Source organism: Saccopteryx bilineata, chromosome 1 (assembly GCF_036850765.1).
Source record: "Saccopteryx bilineata isolate mSacBil1 chromosome 1, mSacBil1_pri_phased_curated, whole genome shotgun sequence".
NCBI lineage: Eukaryota > Metazoa > Chordata > Mammalia > Chiroptera > Emballonuridae > Saccopteryx > Saccopteryx bilineata.
In genome coordinates this window covers 278,681,207-278,702,228 of record NC_089490.1, presented here as the reverse complement: position 1 = coordinate 278,702,228, position 21,022 = coordinate 278,681,207, and the positions used below count along the sequence as shown (strand labels likewise).

The 21,022-nt window shown below is 41.4% G+C and overlaps 1 protein-coding gene across 1 annotated transcript in view; it reads right to left on the bottom strand.

Annotated features, from left to right (window-relative positions):
• MARCHF6 (membrane associated ring-CH-type finger 6) overlaps window positions 1-6,590 on the bottom strand; it is a 78,924-nt gene extending 72,334 nt beyond the window's left edge. Inside the window, exon 1 of the mRNA XM_066243586.1 lies at window positions 6,350-6,590. Coding sequence (XP_066099683.1) covers window positions 6,350-6,368 — 19 coding nt within the window. The 5' untranslated portion in view covers window positions 6,369-6,590. The remainder of the gene's footprint in view (window positions 1-6,349) is intronic.
• Window positions 6,591-21,022: the final 14,432 nt, after the last annotated feature.

Genomic DNA, 21,022 nt, shown 5'->3' with positions numbered 1-21,022 from the left:
GTTAGGCTGCTTCCAAGTCTTGGGTGTTGTAAATAACACAGGAGTGCTTATATACTTTCAAATTAGTCTTTCAGGTTTCTTCAGACATAGACCCAGAAGTGGAAACGCTGGGTCTCCTACTGATATCTTGATCTCAAACTTCTAGCCTCCAGAACTGTGAAAAAAAATAACTTTCTGCTACTTAAGCCGCACAATCTTTAGTACTTTGTTATGGCAACTCTTGCAAATTAATACAATGTCCAAAACCAAATTTTTCTCTTCTCATTCACTGTTGAAATCAATCATTTTTTTTTTCAGAGAGAGAGAGGAATAGACAGGGACAGACAGGAACAGAGAGAGATGAGAAGCATCAATCATTAGTTTTTCAATGCACGTTGCAACACCTTAGTTGTTTATTGATTGCTTTCTCATATGTGCCTTGACCGCGGGCCTTCAACAGACTGAGTAACCCCGTGCTGGAGCCAGCAACCTTGAGTTCAAGCTGGTGGGCTTTTTGCTCAAACCAGATGAGCCTGTGCTCAATCTGGCAACCTCGGGGTCTGGAACCTGGGTCCTCTGCATCCCAGTCCAACGCTCTATCCACTGCGCCACTGCCTGGTCAGGCGAAATCAATCTTTTTTTTTTTTTCATTTTTTCCAAAGCTGGAAACAGGGAGGCAGTCAGACAGACTCCCGCATGCGCCGGACCGGGATCCACCCGGCACGTCCACCAGGGGGCGATGTTCTGCCCCTCTGGGGTGTCGCTCTGTAGCATCCAGAGCCATTCCAGCACCTGAGGCAGAGGCCACAGAGCCATTCCCAGCGCCCGGGCCATCTCTGCTCCATTGGAGCCTCGGATGCAGGAGGGGAAGAGAGAGACCGAGAGGAAGGAGAGGGGGAGGGGTGGAGAAGCAGATGGGCACTTCTCCTGTGTGCCCCGGCTGGGAATCGAACCCGGGACTCCCGCACACCAGGCCAACGCTCTACCGCTGAGCCAACCGGCCAGGGCCCGAAATCAATCATTTTTAAAGGCTCTTCTCTCCTACATCTACATCACCTCACCAATCATTATTCTACTAATACTACTCTGATCTGTTTCTTCTTTCTCATTCTTTCCTTTCCCACTGCCTTTATTTAAATGCCTATATAGGCATACCTCATTTTAATGCACTTTGTTTTATTTGTGCTTCACAGATGTTACGTTTTTTACAAATTGAAAGCAAGAACCTCTCCACCAGGAAAAATATTACAACTCTCTTTATTATGAGACTCACTCTATTGCAATGGTCTGGAACAGATCCCAAATATCTCCAAGATGTGTCTGTAGTATCTTGCCTAGCTCAGTACAATAGCATTCTATAATATAACCTGAATTAATAACAGTTCCTCCTTGGGGTCTTACTTTCTGTCCTCCCCATTTTTCCAAATCTCTGACAAGACCCTTTTAAAATTTTTTGACTTTTCTAGAGAGAGAAACAGCCTGGCCAGGCAGTGGCGCAGTTGATAGAGCATCAGACTGGGATGTGGAGGACCCAGGTTCGAGACCTCGAGGTTGCCAGCTTAAGCGAGGCCTCATCTGGTTTGAGCAAAGCTCACCAGCTTGAGGCCAAAGTCACTGGCTCAAGTAAGGGGTCACTCGGTCTGCTGTAGCCCCTTAGTCAAGGCATATATGAGAAATCAATCAATGAACAACTAAGGAGCCGCAACGAAGAATTGATGTTTCTCATCTCTCTCCCTTCCTGTCTGTCCGTATCTGTCCCTCTCTCTGACTCTGTTTCTGCCACACACACAAAGAGAAATATCGACTTGTTGTTCTACTTATTATTCATTCATTGGCTGATTCTTGTATGTGCCCTAACCAGGGATCAAACCTGCAACCTTGGCATATCTGGATGATGCTCTAACCAACTGAGCTGCCCAGCCAGTTGCTGTCACCTTTTTAAGAACTCTTTCTATTTCACCTGTATTATACTATAAATAAGCGATCCTCATGTTCTTACGGGAGAGAAGTAAAACCCACTAAAATTAGCCTTTCTGGAAGAAGATACTGGGATGGCCCCATATTAATCACTCATAGCATTCCAGCCTAGAAGGTAGTCAACAATGTAGCAGACAACTTTGGGGATGTCTGTCCAGATCAAGAATGGACAGAGCCAGCCATGATTTTATTTTATTTTTTTTTTACTGAAATATAATTGATGTATTAGTTTCCAGTGTATAACATAAAGATTCATTATATGTATATATTGTGCAATAAGACAAGTTAAATGCATCACCACAGTTACAAATTATTTTTCTTGTTCTGAGAACTTTTAAGAATTATTCTCTTAGCAACTTTCAAATATGTAATATAGTATTATTTATTAACCATAGTCTCCACACTGCACATTACATCCCTAGGATTTATTTCATAACTGGAAGTCTCTACCTTTGGACATAATTTTTATTCTCATATTATCTTCCTGACTACCCCCCAGCTATCTGGATCATAGGTAGACACCTGACCCAACATGGACCAATCAGATTCCAGCTCCAAGAAATTTGGGTTTAAGAGCTGATTGTGAAAGAGGTATATTCAGGGAAGTAGCCAGCGACAAAGTGGCAAGACATAAATTGTCTTATCTCTGTTCAAAATCTTCCTATGGCTCCCTATCTCACAAAAGTCAGTAAACTATGTTCTACTTACCTACCCCTACACTCCTCACTGCCCCCCCCCCCCCCATCTCTCTGTCCTCTTATTTTACTTACTCTTCCTCCAACTCATTTACTGGTCTTCCTGGTTATTTCTTGAAAATTCCCAGCATATTCCCAACGTACAGATTACACACTGGCTATTTTTTGTTTAGAATGCTCTGCATACAAAGCATTTATTTGCATGTCTAACTTCCTCGCCTCCTTTGCTCCTACTCAGTGGGCAGGAGACATATTTAAAATTGCAACCCACCCTCATATCCTGACGATTAACTGTTCTCCACAGCACTTACAACCTTCTAGCTATACCATATGATTTATGTTTTTTTGTCTTGGATTTTGTGAATTTTGTTCTCTGCCTAGCCCAAATGCATAAAATAGTGTGCCTGGCTTGTAACAGGTGCCCAATAAACATCTGTCAAGTAAGTGCATATTTCTTTGGTCATAAGCATGTCATAACAGTGAAAGTTAACCTCTGATGAGAAGAATTAAACAGATATGTCTGAAAGCAGAGATGAAAGACCATATGGCTCTAGAAAGCCAGTAACTAGCAGTCTGGATATGACAATTTCTCATCCTTTTTAACTCATCCAAATGTATGTCACCTCAAGTTTCCCACATGATCAATCGCAATACACTTCAGCTTCATACCTTCCCACTGAATCTGTTTCATAAAGCACAAAGAATAACTGCTTTGGTATTTCATTAAAAATAAAAACCTGCTGCTAAGATTTTTTTATGTTCTGCTAGCCTAAGAAGTAATTTAGCAAAATGGAAAAAAAAAACAAAACAGCTCTATGTATCACTGACCTGAAATGAGAGCCTTCTACGATGGCAAATGTTTAATATCATATGAGAATTTCAGACATTAATACTTGCTTGCAAAATCTATTGCAGTAGTACCATGCTTTTCTTTTTTAAAAACATATATTCTTGAGCAAAGGATAAAATTTTCCCCCTGAAAATGAAAAATATCGGTGCATTGCAGGATCAGACTCCTAATCCATAAAATGAGGAAGAAGCATATCTATGGTCTCCTCAGCTCTGAAGTTTAAAGATTTGATGGAGGACAATAGTTTATATAATACATTTGCTCATAAGAACAATAAAAATGACTCACCCATCGCCTATATTATGAAAATAGATTATAAACCTGTTGATTTTAAAAAAATAAAATTTAATACACTTAACACTGTAGAGATCTTTATAATCTATTAAACAATATAAACAGCCAAAATCCATATGGCAAATAACGAATTTTCTAATATAATAGAATTTAGTATTGTTTACTATAAATACAAAATATTCTGAACATTATAACGTCATATATGGTACCACTAGAGAAAAGCATATGCTATTTTTAAAAGGAGAGAAGAATTACACTGTTTGCATGGTAGATATTTCGGTAGAATTCCTATTGTTTGCTCAGATTAACACATTAAAAAAACAGAAAAGTAAACAATATTATCAGTGTTTTTAATAAGGTGTGATAGAATTAAAAGATTCTTTTTTTTTTTTTTTTTTTTTTCATTTTTCTGAAGCTGGAAACAGGGAGAGACAGTCAGACAGACTCCCGCATGCGCCGGATCGGGATCCACCCGGCACGCCCACCAGGGGCGGTGCTCTGCCCCCCAGGGGGCGATGCTCTGCCCATCCTGGGCGTCGCCATATTGCGACCAGAGCCACTCTAGCGCCTGAGGCAGAGGCCACAGAGCCATGCCCAGCGCCCGGGCCATCTTTGCTCCCATGGAGCCTTGGCTGCGGGAGGGGAAGAGAGAGACAGAGAGGAAAGCGCGGCGGAGGGGTGGAGAAGCAAATGGGCGCTTCTCCTATGTGCCCTGGCCGGGAATCGAACCCGGGTCCTCCGCACGCTAGGCCGACGCTCTACCGCTGAGCCAACCGGCCAGGGCAGAATTAAAAGATTCTTAAATTTTCTTTATATTTAGCCAAATTTTCCCAGTCTCCTATAAAAAGACTATTTCTTTTGTGAGCAGATAAAAACTCAACTGCATTTCTTAAATTTAAGAAATAATCTGTAATTTACCAAATAGAACAGTTGTTTCCAAGGTTTTGGCATCTTGACTAACACTTTTATCATGAAATTTTCTGTAATCCTTTCATTCCATTGTTTTTTCCAAGTTCAATTTAAATTAATTTTGAAAATTTCAGAAGACTTCCAATTTAGAATTTTGCAAAAGTAAACATGAAAAATACTGAAATTCATTTTTATTTCATGATTGATAGTTTCATAAAACAAATACAAAATAAGGTTCTGTCAAACAACTAAGGCATAATAAAAAGAAGACTATTTGTAATCAGAATATCTAGGTTCAAATCTCTTACTAGGGTGTGAAACGTGGACAATCTAATAAAATAACTAAGCCTGAATTTCCACATCTATAAAAGATAATTCCCACCTATTCCACAGAGCTCTTGGGAAGATCAAATGTAAATGTATGTGAGTATGTTTTAACTGTCATAAGTCACATGCAAATGTTATTACAGTTGAGGTTCTCGTTAAGTATCAAAGAAAGGACTTCTTTAAAAAAATGATAAATCGAGTTCTATCAATTCATGACATAGAGACAATATCAAACTTTCCATCACTTATTATTGCATGCAATGACAGTGCCTCATGATTTTCATCTAAAACCATTAAAATTGTAATCCACAAGATTGAAAGGTATTTATCATTTCCTCTTGTAAATATATACCCAAAGCATAATTGTATCTTCACTGATAACAAAACCATCAAGAAACAGGATAACTTAGAATTTCTTCTATAGACTTACTAAATTATTTCATAGACTCTAAAAAGATAAAACTGTTTAAAATTAACCTACCACCTTCAGTATCCGGATAAGCAACTGTATTTCAGTACTCAGACGTGTACACCCATGTATTCTGTTTACAAGGGGCAGCTCGTTCCAAAACAACCATATCCAAAACACACGGACGCACAAAACAAAACACACACCCCAAACCCTGCGTCTTGGTGTCAAGGATTCAACATAAAACAAACTACACCAAAACAAAAGAATTCCAAAGAGCTTCCCTCCTCCGAATAACCTCCCCGGACCTTCCTCGCCTCGTTCAGTAAACTGCTTCTCCTGGGACACGCAAGCAAGAGGGCAAGGTTTTTAAAGAGGGGTCACTTCAGTTCACTCCACTGGGCCGTCACCTGGCGGGGTATTTTTCGCGAAGTTTCAGAGTCAACAAAGAAGTTTTGCTGCGAAGGAGTGGGGCCAGTATAACCACGGGCAAAACGACAGAAAAAGACCAAACCGAGCGAGGGAAGGGTGTGGAAAACGCCCCCACACCCCAAGCAGCCTCGACGGCCTCGTCCCCCCGCCCGCGGCCTGGCGGGGTGCAGGGGGCGGGGGAGCCGGGCCGCCGGGGTCCCGCATCCCGGCCCGCAGGGTCCCGAGCTCCGCGCGCGCGGGCGGGAAACAGCCGGGGGCGCCGAGGGGTCACCTTCCCCTGCCCGAGCAGGCCCCCCGCCCCTCGCGCCGGCTGCTCCGCGGGCAAACGGCTCGGGCGCCGGCCCCGCCGTCGCCGCCGCGTGCCCGGGCCCGAGGGGAGGCGCCCCACCGCACGCTTCGAGCGCTGCGGACTGGGTGCAGGCTGGGCTGGGCCCGAGCCCGAGCGCCGGTGCAAGGGCGCGGGCGCCGCCGACTTACCTTCCTCGGCGGTGTCCATCTTGTCTGGCGGGACGCTGGTGACGCAGCCGCGAGGCTCCCGCGGCGGAGGCCAGAGCCTTCCGTCTGGGGCGGGGAGGGAGGGGGGTGGGGAGGAGGGAGGAGAGCGCGGAGCCGGGCCGGGCAGGTGCGTGTGATCAGGTGCGAGCGAGGAAGCGACAGGAAGGAGTGAGGGGAAGAGGGAGAGGGAGAGGGAGAGTGGCTGACAGAACGCGGGCGAGAGCCGGGGAGGGGGAGGGGCTGGGAGAGCGGAGGGGCGAGGCCTGGGCGGGGCCCGGGCCGGAAGGGGCGGAAATGCTCCCAACGACAGAGGCCTGTCACTTCCGGGGCGGCCCTGGGTTGTTGAGGGTGGTTCGTGGGCAGAGGCGGCGGTCTCTGGAAGTCACGGGCGCCTTTGGGCCTTGTCCCTGGGGCCGTGCGGGGCAGTGGGCTTGTAACCTAAGCAGGAGCTGAACTCGGGTGGCCCGTGGGGAGGCGACAGAGAACGGAAGGGGGAGAGCCGCGTACGCTAATGCCTAGCGGAGAGCCGGGGAACAGCCCGGGCTGGCCACTGCGGCGCACCACACCTGTCCCTGAGGTGCTCAAGAATTCCCTGGGCGCTTTGAAAATAAGAGTTCTGTGCCCTTCACCCCACACACTGGAAGGTTCTGGTCCCGCATGCCTGAAGTGGGCCCAGGAAGATGCATTTTGCTCTGGACCCAGGTGGTTCTAATGCAGGGGTCCCCAACCTTTTTACACAGGGGCCCAGTTCACTGTCCCTGAGACCGTTGGAGGGCCGGACTATAAAAAAAACTATGAACTAGTCCCTGTGCACACTGCACATATCTTATTTTAAAGTAAAAAAACAAAACAGGAACAAATACAATATTTAAAATAAAGAACAAGTAAATTTAAATCAACAAACTGACCAGTATTTCAGTGGGAACTATGCTCCTCTCACTGACCACCAATGAAAGAGGTGCTCCTTCCGGAAGTGCAGGGGAGGCCAGATAAATGCGGGCAGTAGTTTGGGGACCCCTGTTAATGCTTTTGAGGAAGTACTAAACTAGCGATTTTCAACCTTTTTCATCTCGTGGCACACACAAACTACTAAAGGGCGTGTTTTTTGCAGCACACCAAAAAAATTTATTATTTTTTTTTGGCTGATCTGACCAAAAAAATAGATATAATTTCAATTTATTCACACTAGATGGCTATTGTGTTGGCTGTTACTTTTTTTATTTGACAATCTAAGAGAAAAGAGATCAGTGCACATGACAAAATAGTCAGGTATTGCATGTTTTTAAAATGCTTGCAGCACACTGGTTGAGAATCGCTGCACTAAAATATCACTGAAGTATAAGAGGAAGTGCTAAAATACCGCTAAAAGTAAGACAAGCACTAAACTCTTATCAGGATTCCATCCAGAGACACTTACTTTTGGTTGGAATGACAACTAAATAACCTGCTTGGGCTGGGGGTATGTTGGTCAAATAAGTTTGTAAATATGATATATATGTTTGCTCACTTATAGTTTGCACAGGCTGTAAGCAGGCAGGGTCATTATAGCCTAAGCCTTAGTTTTTTGGTGTTTTTTTGTTTGTTTTGTTTTTTGTATTTTTCTGAAGTTGGAAACGGGGAGTGAGTCAGACAGACTCCCGCATGCGCCCAACTGGGATCCACTCGGCACGCCCACCAGGGGGCGATGCTCTGCCCATCTGGGGCATCGCTCTGTTGCAACCAGAGCCACTCTAGCGCCTGGGGCAGAGGCCACAGAGCCATCCTCAGCTCCCAGGCCAACTTTGCTCCAATGGAGCCTTGGCTGCAGGAGGGGAAGAGAGAGACAGAGAGGAAGGAGAGGAGGAGGGGTGGAGAAGCAAATGGGCACTTCTCCTGTGTGCCCTAGCCGGGAATCTAACCCGGGACTCCTACACGCCAGGCCAACACTCTACCACTGAGCCAACCGTCCAGGGCCTAAGCCTTAGTTTTAAGACTAAGCTTTTCTCCACACCCTTGACTGTTGCTTGATAGAGGGTGGTGCACTCTCATGAGAAATTCCATTATGCCTCAGATAAGTGACTTTGTATCAGAGACTTCCTTGTTTGTATATTGGATTAAGGGTTTTGATTTCTACACTATAAAATGGGGCAGAGGAGCCCATGCTGGAGGAGAGCAGAGAAAGGCCACATGGAGGAGAGGAGAAGCAGCCAAGATGGTGGAGTGTTGAAGGAGAAGCCAGTTTGTGCAGAGAAAAGGAAATGGGGAACAGAGGTGAATAAGACTGGTGAGGTAGAAACCTTTGATTCTAGGAAACTCGAATAAATCAGTGGCTTTGGGAGCCCTGAATGGAAAGGAAAGTGATTTCCCTCTATGTGTATTTCTCGCCCCTGGGTGCAAGCTAGAATTAAGCTAATGGCCCACCAGTTCTTGGCTCGGTTGTTTCATTACCGTCTGTCCGAATCAAATGCGAACCTGCACGGGCCAGGCGGCTATGATGGTGGCCGTGGCTACTGGCTTTACACTTGGCATAGTCTGTGGCAGGATTCGATACAGATCGGCATGGAGCCACCACCACCTTTGAGCAGTGAGGTAGACGATTGGCGCTGCAGGATGAACTGAACGCCGGGTTAAGGCGCCCGATGCCGACGCTCATCAGACCCCAGAAAAGGTGTTGGTTGATATAGACAGCAGGACGGTGGCCATGGAAGTCGGAATCCGCTAAGGAGTGTGTAACAACTCACCTGCCGAATCAACTAGCCCTGAAAATGGATGGCGCTGGAGCGTCGGGCCCATACCCGGCCGTCGCTTGAACCCACGCAGTTTTATCTGGTAAAGCAAATGATTAGAGGTCTTGGGGCTGAAACATTATCAACCTATTCTCAAACTTTAAATGGGTAAGAAGCCCGGCTCGCTGGCGTGGAGCTGGGCGTGGAATGCGAGTGCCTCGTGGGCCACTTTTGGTAAGCAGAACTGGCTTTACAGGGTAGAAATATGAACCTAAGAGGGATCAGTTCAAATGCAGACAGGGCTTGATATACTGAGTTCTGGACGCTTACCTGGCCAAAGCTAAATTGCTTCCACCTGATGAAAGGTTGCGCTCTACCTCTGTCAGCACACCACCTTTCCTTGTAATCTTGGCTTTTTCTCCAAATGAATGACTATTTAAAAAATACAGATCAGAACGTCACCACCTTAGCATTGCTTGAGTAGAAGCAAAGATATCTGTAACCCCAATAAAAAAATACTTTAAACAATATGCAGATGGATTCAAGAAGGCTAGCAAACTTTTTTCCATCTGTGTGAGTAGAGGAATTGGAAAGATCTCCCTCACAGGGCTCATCAATCATAACAAGACTTGGAATAAAAATCGAAATGGAGTCCTCCAAAAAGAGCAGCCCTTAAAGACATGTCACTGATTTGACTACTGTTAGCCCCAGCAGGAAAGCAAATTCTTAACAGGATAATACAGACCCACCATTTTCAATGGCTGACCTAGAAAAATGATCATGTTTACACTTTTCATGTTGAATTTGAAGGAGGCTCACTTCTAACCCCCATCCCTCCCACCCAACCCCAACATGAGACACACATACACCCCATGAGCTTACAACCCTGTAAGGCAGTGGTTCTCAACCTTTCTAATGTCGTGACCCCGCAATACAGTTCCTCATGTTGCGGTGACCCCAAACCAAAAAATAATTTTGGTGGCTACTTCATAACTGTAATTGTGCTACAGTTATGATTCGGAATGTAAATACCTGACGTGCATTATGTATTTTCCGATGGCTTTAGGCGACCCCGCCTGGGTCGTGACCCACAGGTTGAGAACCGCTGCTGTAAGGCTTGTGGCAGAGCAGTTTCACTCAGCTCAGGCCAGGGGTGCAGTTCAGGACCACCAGACCAAGTCTCAGATGTTGGATAGCATAAGGGGAAAGGATTCTGAGAGAGAGATGGACTTTGAGATTTACTGAAGGAAGTACTAGTTTTTCAAAGCGGGTATGTGAACCTCCACCAGCAAAACCCAGTTAGGATTGGAGGAGTGTGTGTGTATGTGGCAGGGGTGGAGGATTCCTTCCTTTTGTCTTTAGGTGGCTTCTTTAGTGATGCTCAGAGAAAAGTTACATCTAGAAATGAGAATTGCTGCAATATTTTTTCATTTGGAGATTAAATATAAGACTACTAAACCAACATTTGTTGAGTCCCTGCGACGTACCAACAATGTCCTTTTGAGATACATGAGTCAGTCACACCTCTCTCAGTTGCCATTGAGAGAAATCCCACTAAATTGGTAGGCAAAAGGGAAGAATGTACTGTTGATATGAATGAACTGTGACAAAAGCAATGGTCCACTAGGCCTCAGGGATTGCTCAGTCAGAGTTTTCCCTCCCTGCCCCCGTCCCGAAGCTCTGCTTCTCTGCACATTAGCTTCATGCTGTCAGACCAGCTTCCTCTACATGGCTGGAGAAAAGGCCACTGATAGCTCTCAAGGTCACATCTTCAGCCTCACCATCAGATAGGCTCACAGTGATAATCTTTTGTCCCAAGTTAAAAATTCCCAGAGAATGACAGTTAATTGCAGTGCCCATTCCTGAACCAAATGATTTTGCCAAGGAACTAGGATCTATAAGAACATGGACACTGCCACTGAACTAGGTTATTGAAGTGGAGAAAGCATTTCTCAGGTAAGAGGGAAAACAAAACAATAGATGCCCATTATATTAGAATTCTCATTGTTTTCAAATGAGAAGCCCAATATTACATAGAAACATTTTCATTTGTAACATTTTTATAACAAAACCAATGTTAGAAGTGCTACAAAATTTCAATCTGGAAAAAGATGTTATTTTAATCAAAAGAGATACTTAAAGGTATAGCATACAAATGTTCTAGTCTCATTTGTGTGTTTGTGTGTGTGTGTGTGTGTGCATGTGTGTTTACTGTGTCATGAGGATACTATAATAATGCTGGGTTTCATATAGCAATAAAATGAACAAGAGGGTATGTGTAGCAAGACAGTATAATTTTTTGAGCACTACCTATAACAAACTAACAATAACAATAATTAACCAAACTCCCTATTATGTCCAATGAACATCAATGGCAATCCTGTGAAATAAATATACTCATTACACGGATAAGGAATTTGAGACTCACAGTTGATAAGTATCTAGCTCTTGGCCATACACATTGGAAAGAAACCAAAATTAAAGCACAGGTCTGTCCTATTCCAGACCTCTGTTAAACTTCCACTTTGCCATTAGCAGCCACCCTTTTAACACTGCCATTAAACTCTCAGCTTTTTTCTGTAAGCCTATTTTATTATACATAGGACCTAATCACTTTGCAATAGTGGCACAGAATTGCTGCTGGACATACATAGATATGTTAAGTAGACAAAGTGCCTTACTATAAGCTTATAATTATTAACATTTAACAAATTATTGAAGGCAATTTATGGCTTTATCTTAATACAAAATTCTTCCCTTCCAGTTCTTTTTTTTTTTTTTTTTTTTTTTAAGTGAGAAGCAGGGAGGCAGAGAGACAGACTCCTGCACACTCCCCAACCGGGATCCTCTCGGCACCCCCTGTCTGGGGCTGATGCTCTGCCCTTCTAGGGCTGCCACTCTGCTGCTCAGCAACCAAGCCACTTCAGCACCTGAGGTGAGGCCATGGAGCCATCCTCAGCACCCAGGGCCAACCTGCTCCAACCATCTGAGCCATGGCTGTGGGAGGTAGAAGGAGAGAGAGAGAGAGCAAGAGAGCGAGAGAGAGAGAGAGAGAGAGAGAGAGAGAGAGAGAGGAGGGGTGGGGTGGAGAAGCAGATGTGCGCTTCTCCTGTGTGCCCTGACTGGGAATTGAAATCAGGACTTCCACATGCCAGGCCGACGCTGTACTGCTGAGCCAATTGGCCAGGGCCCTTGTTCTCTTTTTTATATTCCCTTCCTTCCTATCTTTTCTTCCAATCCATCTTCCCTTTCCTTCCATCTTTTTTTTCTGTTTTTCTTCCCTTTCTTCACCGAGACATAACAGTGATGTGGCTAAGAGCATGACAGCCGGAGGGAGAGACCTGCAGGTGGCAGAGAGAGAGGAAGACTCGTGTTGTTGGACAGTTAATTACATTGAGCGAATAAATTAAGAATATTGTAAATAATGATGAGTAAATTTCCCACTATTAGAGAAAATGCTAGTATGGAAAGGGGGTAAGCTAGAAAGAACCCTGAGATATTGAATTGGAAATGCAGGTATCATTATGAACTCACTTTAAAAATATAAACAAATATACAAATGTATATATATGTATGTATATGTCTATAACATATCTAAAATATATTAGATATTAAATCCACTACTCACAAAAATTAGGGATCAGTGAATGTACAGATACTTCAGTACTTTCAGCCTTTTGTAGAGTGCATTTTCACCAATGAAATAAAAGTTGGTTTTGTACCTCATTTGCATAATCAAACAACTTTCTTTAACTTGTCATTTGCATTTCTGATGTTCATGTTTAATAATAAAAACATCAAATACTTCTTTTTTATCGCTTCAAATTCATTTTGAAATATCCCCTAATTTTTGTGAGCAGTATACATATACTGGAAAATATGTATATATAAATTTCCTACTTCTGTCCTCTGACAGAATCTGCATGCTGTAATACCCCAGTAGCTTTAAGCACATTTAGTGTATGGATTTTGGTTTGTAATGCCATACTCCACTAAAAAGAACCAAGATTGTATGATACCATAATGATGGCAACATGTCATACATTTGTCCAAACTCAGAATATACAACACCAAGAGTGAACCATAATATGAACTATGAGTTTGGGTGGTCATGATGTCAATGTAGGTTCACCAATTGTCACAAACATACCACTATAGTGAGGGGTGTTGATAATGGAGGAGGCTATGCATGCATGGGGGCACGGTATATATGGGAATCTCTGTACCTTTTTCTCAATTTTGCTGTGAACCTTAAACTGCTTTAAGAAAATTAACTCTGATATATTTTTAAAGTATTTATATGGGAGAAAAAAAACACCAAGACTCCTTGTGAAAATATCAGGTATTTTGGGCTGAAGCAGGAAAACTACAAAATTGGTCCAAAACATTTTGTGACAGAAGTTAAAGAAGTGTTCAAAGACTAAAAGGAACATGTTAAAAGGACACAGAAACCAGATCATATGGGCTCTCGTTGGCTCAACTGGGAGCAATTTGAGCATGAAAATAAATACAGTAACAGATTATAATCTGTGCAATAAAATAGAAATCCACATGCTCATAATGCTATAAAGAAATAAGTGAGGGGAAAGCCAAAACTCTTCCTATGCAGTATAATTTCAACCAATGAATGTAAAATGAATGATATAAATAGAAAATTATTTGACAAACATGATAGGCTAGCGTTTTCAATGGAAGCTAAAATTGAGCAAAATTCAATGAGGCACAGGATTTTGGCATATTGTTAACTATATTTTCCAATAGTTACAAAAGAAAAATAGTAACTTTACAGTGAATATATCAACAAGACTAGATAACCAAGGGTAGCATCACCAGTGAATAAACAGAATGACATAAGATAAGCAAAACTTACCAAGAATGCATGTCTGAGTCTGGGCATAAGGAAACATAGATGCATTCAGGTGCGGGGTCATCCTACAGGTTGTAAGGCCTGTTTTCTTTCAAACTGTCAAAGACATGATAGAGAATGACTGAAGAAATGTTCCAGATTGGAGGAGACCAAATATATAGGACAAAAAAAATGCAATGTATGTTCCTGGGTGGGATCCTGGACCTGAAAATTAAAAAAGACTTTTTTAGGGCAGTTGGACAAATTGAATTTTCAATAGGGTTTTTGAATAGCAATGTATCAACACTGATTTCCTGATTTCTTCGGGTTCCTTTATGGTTCAGAAAAAGATGTGTGTGTGTGTGTGAGAGAGAGAGAGACAGACAGACAGAAAGTTAAAAGTTGTTATGTTTGGGTGAAGGTAATGTGGGAGTTTTTTGTACTGTACTTGCAGCTTTTCTGTGAGCTTAAATTATGCTATTATTTTTTTAAGTTAAAATTGCTAAGTGCTGATGGAATGCCAAAGCAATAGTTCCCAAATTTGGTTTTGGAGAATCAGTCATAAACACATTTGACAAGCTGATAAAATCTATGGACTTTTTTCCCCCAGAAAATTTCATAAACAAAAAATGTTTCAGGGGAGTTCATGGATACCTTCAAGTCAATGCACAAACCCCAGGTTTAAAAAAAAAAACCCTCTCTGTTCAATTATTGATTTAAAACACACACAAAACAATGATGTTCCCTTCCTTTACAAGAATATAGCAGACTAGGTTATTTAGACCAACATTTGAAAATACTTGATAAAATATGAAAAATATATTCTTTTTTTTTAACTTTTTTATTTATTTATTTTTTACAGAGACAGAGAGTGAGTCAGAGAGAGGGATAGACAGGGACAGAGAGAGATGAGAAGTATCAATCATTAGTTTCTCGTTGCGCATTGCAACACCTTAGTTGTTCATTGATTGCTTTCTCATATGTGCCTTGACCACGGGCCTTCAGCAGACCGAGTAACCCTTTCTGGAGCCAGCGACCTTGGGTTCAAGCTGGTGGGCTTTCGATCAAACCAGATGAGCCCACGCTCAAGTTGGCGACCTCGGGGTCTCGAACCTGGGTCCTCTGCATCCCAGTCCGATGCTCTATCCACTGTGCCACCACCTGGTCAGGCTGAAAAGTATATTCTTAAAAACACAGAAGAGTTGACAGAAATAGTAAAGCAACTACCTGGCCCAAATCTGAGGAGAAATGGTAAATGAAAGTTGCTATTACCCTGCTGATCCAGGCAAGCTTGAACTTGTGTTTTGACGGCTTCCAGGAGTAAGAAGAATAAATCTCAAACCCTAAAGCCCCCAAGGCTTTAGGGACTGCTATCTCAGAGGGATGATGTGCCAAAAGTAAATCTGACCCCTCTCTGAAACTTCTATAAAAAGCTATCTTAGTTGAAACTTAGATAAATTTCAACCTGAAAAATTGTACCCAGCCCTAGCATGGATTATAGCCCCAAGCAGTTTGCCTCAGTGACCAAATAATCTCAAACAGTGAACTTAGTTCAAAATTATTTTGGACTGGTAGGCTCCCCAAGCACCTGGTAGAAGCAAGGACAACATGAAGCAAGACCAGTAGCCCTGGGCAAACACGGATGAACCCTGCAAGGAAGCAAAACGTGTCAGCCAGTGAGCAGGTACCTACCAGGGACAGATCCCATTGGAGTCAGCACCAGTCCTGGGGTTGCACATTGATTGGCTCAGAAAGAGGTGTAATCTGATATTCCTTCATGTGCCAACTCAGAGAAAACAGTGCAAACAAATGCCCATACATTTCCTTTTCAGAGATCTCCCTTTCAAAGCAAAGTGTGATTTTTGAGTTGTAAAGGGTTGCAGGCAAGTTGGGAAATGCAAGGCTTCTCTACTATAGAAAAAGCCTTTCTGAGTTAATATCACTTCAGGCCTATATGAACAAACAAGAGAGAGCCGAAGTAAACCACTTAACTTCACACCTTAAGGAACTAGAAAAAGAAGAACAAAGACAACCCAAAACCAGCCGAAGAAAGGAGATAATAAAAATCAGAGCAGAAATAAACAAAATAGAGAACAGAAAAACTATAGAAAAAATCAATAAAACAAGGAGCTGGTTCTTTGAAAAGATCAACAAAATCGACAAACCCTTGGCAAGACTCACCAAGGAAAAAAGACACAGGACTCAAATAAATAAAATCCAAAATGAAAGAGGAGAGATCACCACAGACATCATAGATATACAAAGGAATTATTGTAGAATACTATGAAAAACTATATGCCTCCAAATACAACAATCTAGAAGAAATGGATAAATTCCTAGAACAATACAACCTTCCTAAACTGAGTCATGAAGAAGCAGAAAGCCTAAACAGACCAATCAGCAGGGAGGAAATAGAAAAAACTATTAAAAACCTCCCCAAAAATAAAAGTCCAGGCCCAGATGGTTATACTAGTGAATTCCATCAAACATTCAAAGAAGACTTGGTTCCTATTCTACTCAAAGTCTTCCAAAAAATTGAAGAAGAAGCAATACTTCCAAACACATTTTATGAGGCCAACATAACCCTCATACCAAAACCTGGCAAGGATGGCACAAAAAAAGAAAACTACAGACCAATATCTCTAATGAATACAGATGCTAAAATACTAAACAAAATACTGGCAAATCGAATACAACAACATATTAAAAAAATAATACATCATGATCAAGTGGGATTCATCCCAGAATCTCAAGGATGGTTCAACATACGTAAAACAGTTAACGTAATACACCATATCAACAAAACAAAGAACAAAAACCACATGATCTTATCAATAGATGCAGAAAAGGCTTTCAATAAAATACAACACAATTTTATGTTTAAGACTCTCAACAAAATGGGTATAGAAGGAAAATATCTCAACATAATAAAGGCCATATATGATAAACCATCAGCCAACATCATATTAAATGGCGTAAAACTGAGGACTTTCCCCCTTAAATCAGGAACACGACAGGGGTGTCCACTCTCTCCACTCTTATTTAACGTGGTGCTAGAAGTTCTGGCCAGAGCAATCAGACAAGACAAAGAAATAAAAGGCATCCATATCGGAAAAGAAGAAGTAAAGGTATCACTTTTTGCAGATGATATGATCCTATACATCGAAAACCCAAAGGACTCCACAAAAAGATTACTAGAAACAATAAACCAATACAGTAAGGTCGCAGGATACAAAATTAACATACAAAAGTCCATAGCCTTTCTATATGCCAACAATGAAATATTAGAAAACGAACTCAAAAAAATAATCCCCTTCACGATTGCAACAAAAAAAATAAAATACCTAGGAATAAACATAACAAAGAATATAAAGGACCTATATAAAGAAAACTATAAGGCATTGCTAAGAGAAATAGAAAAAGACACAATGAGATGGAAAAATATTCCTTGTTCTTGGATAGGAAGAATAAATATAATTAAAATGGCCACATTACCCAAAGTAATATATAAATTTAATGCAATTCCCATCAAAATTCCTATGACATTTTTTAAAGAAATGGAACAAAAAATCATAAGATTTATATGGAACTATAAAAAACCCGGAATAGCCAAAGCAATCCTAAGGAAAAAGAATGAAGCTGGGGGCATTACAATACCTGACTTTAAACTATATTATAGGGCCACAATAATCAAAACTGCATGGTATTGGCAGAAAAATAGACACTCAGACCAATGGAACAGAATAGAAAGCCCAGAAATAAAACCACATATATATGGTCAAATAATCTTTGATAAAGGGGCCAACAACACAAAATGGAGAAAAGAAAGCCTCTTCAACAAATGGTGTTGGGAAAACTGGAAAACCATATGCAAAAGAATGAAACTCGACTACAGCCTGTCCCCGTGTACTAAAATTAATTCAAAATGGATCAAAGACCTAAATATAAGATCTGAAACAATAAAGTACTTGACTCCAATGGCAAGAGAAGTGAAGGCAAAGATAAATGAATGGGACTACATCAGAATAAAAAGTTTTTGCTCAGCAAGAGAAACTGATATCAAAATAAACAGACAGCCAACTAAATGGGAACTGATATTTTCAAACGACAGCTCAGATAAGGGCCTAATATCCAAAATTTACAAAGAACTCATAAAACTCAACAACAAACAAACAAACAATCCAATAAAAAAATGGGAAGAGGACATGAACAGACACTTCTCCCAGGAAGAAATACAAATGGCCAACAGATATATGAAAAGATGCTCAGCTTCATTAGTTATTAGAGAAATGCAAATCAAAACTACAATGAGATACCACCTCACCCCTGTTAGATTAGCTATTATCAACAAGATGGGTAATAACAAATGTTGGAGAGGCTGTGGAGAAAAAGGAACCCTCATACACTGTTGGTGGGAATGTAAAGTAGTACAACCATTATGGAGGAAAGTATGGTGGTTCCTCAAAAAACTGCAAATAGAACTACCTTATGACCCAGCAATCCCTCTACTGGGTATATACCCCAAAACCTCAGAATCATTGATACGTAAAGACACATGTAGCCCCATGTTCATAGCAGCACTGTTCATAGTGGCCAAGACATGGAAACAACCAAAAAGCCCTTCAATAGAAAATTGGATAAAGAAGATGTGGCACATATACACTATGGAATACTACTCAGCCATAAGAAATGATGACATTAGATCATTTATAGCAAAATGGTGGGATCTGGATAACATTATACGGAGTGAAATAAGTAAATCAGAAAAAAACAAGAACTACATAATTCCATACATTGGTGGAACATAAAAACGAGACTAAGAGACATGGACTAGAGTGTGGTGGTTACCATGGGTGGGGGGAGGGAGGACGCAGGAGGGAGGGAGGGAGAGATTTAGGGGGAGGGGGAGGGGCACAGAGAAAACTAGATAGAGGGTGACGGAGGACAATCTGACTCTGGGCGAGGGGTATGCAATATAATTTAATGAGAAGATAACCTAGACATGTTTTCTTTGAATATATGTACCCTGAATTATTAATGTCATCCCATTAACATTAATAAAAATTTATAAAAAAAAAAAAAAAAAAGAGAATGAGTTGCTGATACATGCATACACCATTATGAACACATCTCCAAAATATTTTACTGAGTGAAAGAACTTTCATACAATGGTATATGTATAATTTCGCATTCCCCATGTGATACCAAACAGACAAGATTAAACTATGGTGATAAACATAAAAACACTAGTTGCCTGGTTTCAGGGAGATGGACTACAAAGGGACCTAAGAAAATTTATCAGGATAATAAAATTGTTATGTATTTTAATCTAAAAAAAAAAAGCCTTTCTGTGTGCTTTTAATCTATTAAAATGTGTTGAGGATCTATAAGAGGGAAATATGGCTACTGAAACCTTCTCTACAAGGCCATCTAATATTACTAGAGTGCCCAAGCATACAATCCACAAAATGCTGAACCATGCAAGACTCATGGACCCCAAGGATAAATGAACCAAGAGGTTCACCCTTGAAAGTAGAAAAGAATCTAAATTGGCTGTGGAACCCCCAGTTTCAGAGGATCCTATAGCCCAGGAATTTCTTGAACTATGTTGGGTTTCCCATGTGAAGTCAGGTCACTTCAGGCTTGCAATGAATCCCATCTCTGAGAGTTGGAAGCCATGTTGACCCATGTGAACTTATGGATTCAGCTCAAGAACATCATGGGAGCCATCAATAAGCACATTCAGGAGTGAATGTCTTAATATTCTTGCCTTTGGGATATGGTGTAGTGGGCTAAATGGTGGCCCCCAAAAGATATGCCTATGCTCTAATCCCTGAAACCTGTGAATGTTACCTTCTTTAAAAAGAAACAAAGAAAAAAGAAAGCACTTATCTCAGTTTGTTGAGATCTTGTTTCCAGGTGTATCCTCTATTTGACTCAACTAAATTTTTGTAAAAATTAAAAAGAAAAAAATACAGTCTTTGCCAATGTAATTAAGTTAAAGATCTTGTAATGAGATCATCCTGCACTAACCAGGCAGACCACCAAATGCTGAAGAGCAAAGAAGAGGCAAAGAAGGCGTCTCCTTAGAGCTTCTAGAGGAAACGGGGCCCAGCCCACACCTTGATTTCAGACCTCTCACCCCCAGAACTGTGAGAAAATAAACTCTGTTGTTTGAAGCCACCCAGTTTGTGGTAATTTATCACAGCAGCCACAGGAAACTTGTGTTCAGCACCAAGTTAGACTTCAACCTTGACTTGCTGGCTCCAGAGGCTGTAGACAAGTGCCACACTTGGGACAGCTCCTGGGCCCCAAGGGCATGTCTCTCTTACTAATGAGTCTCTTGAAATACAGTATACATTTCCATCTGACATTTGGTTTCTAACCTGAAGTTATGTAATCGCCCTAAAGTGAAGCTCTTCCTTAGAGGTTTTATCTTAGATGCATGGAGCCCAAAGGAACCTTTAGGGATTACCATATTTCCCTATGTATAAGACTCACCCTTTTCCAAAAAATTTGGGGCCTAAACACTGGGGGCATCTTATACAGTGGTTGTAGTTTTTTTTTACTTGCATTTCACGCTTTTTCATGCTTGTTTTTGTGCTCATTGTTGAAGACAGTGATTCGTCATCAGACACAGATGAGGACAAGCTAATGGATGGGAGTTTTCACAGTGATGAGGAGTTGTATGAATTTTATGATGAATAAAACTTGAGTTTGATAACTTTATGTAATACATTATTTTTTCAATTTTTGAACCCCCAAATTAAGGTGCATCTTATACGTGGGAGTACTTTATACATGGGGAAATACAGTACCTAAAACCTCTCACTGCTGTATTTATGAAAACCATTAAGCTCTGAAGCTGAATTTCTTTTTTTATCCTTTTGTATGTCTTCATTATCATCAGACATTTACTCAGAGCTTATTCTGTCGAATATGCTGTTTTAGACCTGGAAGAGAAGCAGGCCAGAGTAATTAAAGTCCTGATTTCTGTCCCTAAAGAAAGTTAGCATTGAACTAGGTACTGCTGCCTAATTTTACTAAGAAAGAATCTTTTTTACAATCTCACTTGGGGAACACATATAACGATTGCCATTCTGA